At 54.6% G+C, this 1,954-nt stretch overlaps 1 protein-coding gene across 1 annotated transcript; it reads right to left on the bottom strand.

Annotated features, from left to right (window-relative positions):
* Positions 1-120: 120 nt before the first annotated feature.
* Pmar_PMAR014931 (hypothetical protein) lies at positions 121-1,811 on the bottom strand (the record flags this gene model as incomplete). The annotated part of the gene is made up of 11 exons (XM_002783952.1): positions 121-260; positions 309-455; positions 505-597; positions 641-726; positions 773-861; positions 909-1,013; positions 1,059-1,271; positions 1,314-1,407; positions 1,454-1,526; positions 1,573-1,654; positions 1,699-1,811. Coding segments are annotated over 11 exons (1,235 nt in total), but the record flags the coding sequence as incomplete, so codon positions are not given.
* Positions 1,812-1,954: the final 143 nt, after the last annotated feature.

Below are 1,954 nucleotides of genomic sequence, written 5' to 3'. Positions count from 1 at the left end.
TCACAACACAAGCCTTGTCTACATCCCAATCCACAGTACTCAACACTGCGGCAGCATCACCAGGCGGATCAGCACAACTACAGGAGACTATTGACAACCTCACGATACTCCTTCATCTACCTTTCTTGCAGGCCGCTACAAACTCGTAGCAGCTTATACGCCAACTGCGACTTTTCGAGGTCTCTTTCACATGAATTCACACAACCAACGATGAGTTGGAGGTCATCGTCAGCAGCAGCAGCAGCGGGGGCGCAAGCGTACTGAGGGACAGAGCCATCGAGCCCACCAGAGGAGGCACTCTCCCTTACGCTGTTCACAATGTGCATGACTATCGAGGCTGTATGGACATCCCACTTGGATGTAGCCAGACACCTCTGCGCCAGCTGTTTGAGCTCAGCCTGGTCCATCGTACCATCTGGCCGCCGCTCTTCCAATACACCATTCAGCTGGGCGACCTAAAAATGAATAAATGCTGCTGGAGAAAGGCGGAGCGAAGCAACTCACAGCTCGGTCCCAATCCCAACCAGTGGTTCTGAGTACTTTGACTGCCACTGAAGACGTTACCACTAAACACAGTGCTTGGGACATATGAGCGACCTAAAGCAGCCTATGAACCACGCCCAGTAGCCCCATCGGTCACCTGTTCGACGGAGTCTACCAGAAGGGTGTGAGCGGCCGCCGATGGTATCCAATGATTATCACGAAGAACAGCATTCAGAGTAGCCTCTGAGTAGTAGAACACGGTTACAGTAGCTATCCTAACAATGCTTACCCCTCGGGCAGTCCTCTTCAGAGACATCACCCTCCGTCAATAGGCCCTTCAGACCTTCTCGGGCCTTCATCTTATCCACCACAGGGTACCTGCCGCCTCTCAGCTCTCCTCCAAAGCCTCGCCAACATCTTCTCACCATCGCATGAGCCAGCTCTTGAAGTAGTCCTTATTGCTATTATACAGCTCAGCTAGTTCCTCATCGGTCGCAATGAACTCACATCGATGCCCAAGGCTCTTGTCACTAAAACGAGAGTACCAACTATTGGCAGTAACAACAAGACCTTACGAGTCGCGATGGAGCGAGTCCAGTTTGAGCCATCCCCCGCCGGTCGGTAGACGTAGGAGGGACCAGTAGTGCATCGCCCGGCCAGGGATGCACTCGTACACTAGGAAGCCTCGAAACCAACTACCATCGCTCTCCTCGTTGGCTGCCGTGACGAACTTCTGACCAGCGGAGCGAGCAAAGTCCGGTGTTGGTTCTGTCTCGATAACCATGTGCCTACAGCAGACCTAGCATACCCAGAAGAGACCTTCGCCCTACCCCGCGTGCTTTTCTGATGCCAACTTCAGCGCTTCAATGTCGAACCAGCCGGTACGAGCACCGTCACCACCCTTGGCTGAAGGCACGGAAATGCCTGATGGACAGCCACATGCCTCTGGACTTTCTACACGACCTACTACCCGATGGGGCCAGGAAGCTACCACCCCGCTGGAGTAGAGCCACTCGCGACTCGGCCGCTTGGAGATGCGTGAGCTGATATAAGGAGGGCCTCATTACCCATCAGAAGCCCCCCACCTACCGAGACGGTATTCTTCTGAGCCAGGTTGTTGATAGCATGTATTGCACAAGTAGCCGTGCCATTCCCCTGGCATTCGAAGTACCTGCCCAAGAGGGCCTCTCACAATGCCCTATGCCAGCACCCTACACTCCCATGCTTTCAATATCAACAGTGCTGAGGTACCGCGTGGAGGTGGGTGGGGCCTCCGATAGCTCTTCTGTAGAACCAACCTCAGCCTCGTCGAACGATTGCTGCAGCGCCTGAGGGGTCCGTCCTAACTGATGCTCAGCGAAGCGCCACTACCTTTGCCAGAGCTTCATCGTTCTTCTCCTCATCTTGCGAGCCCATAAGACCTACCGGCCTGAGAGTGTACCTGGCATCACCAGTGGGGCTCTAACCCCTG

The sequence above is a fragment of the Perkinsus marinus genome, assembly GCF_000006405.1.
Source record: "Perkinsus marinus ATCC 50983 genomic scaffold scf_1104296935386, whole genome shotgun sequence".
In the NCBI taxonomy this organism is placed as follows: domain Eukaryota; phylum Perkinsozoa; order Perkinsida; family Perkinsidae; genus Perkinsus; species Perkinsus marinus.
The sequence above is the reverse complement of the archived record's forward strand: the minus strand, read 5'-3'. Positions and strand labels throughout refer to the sequence as shown.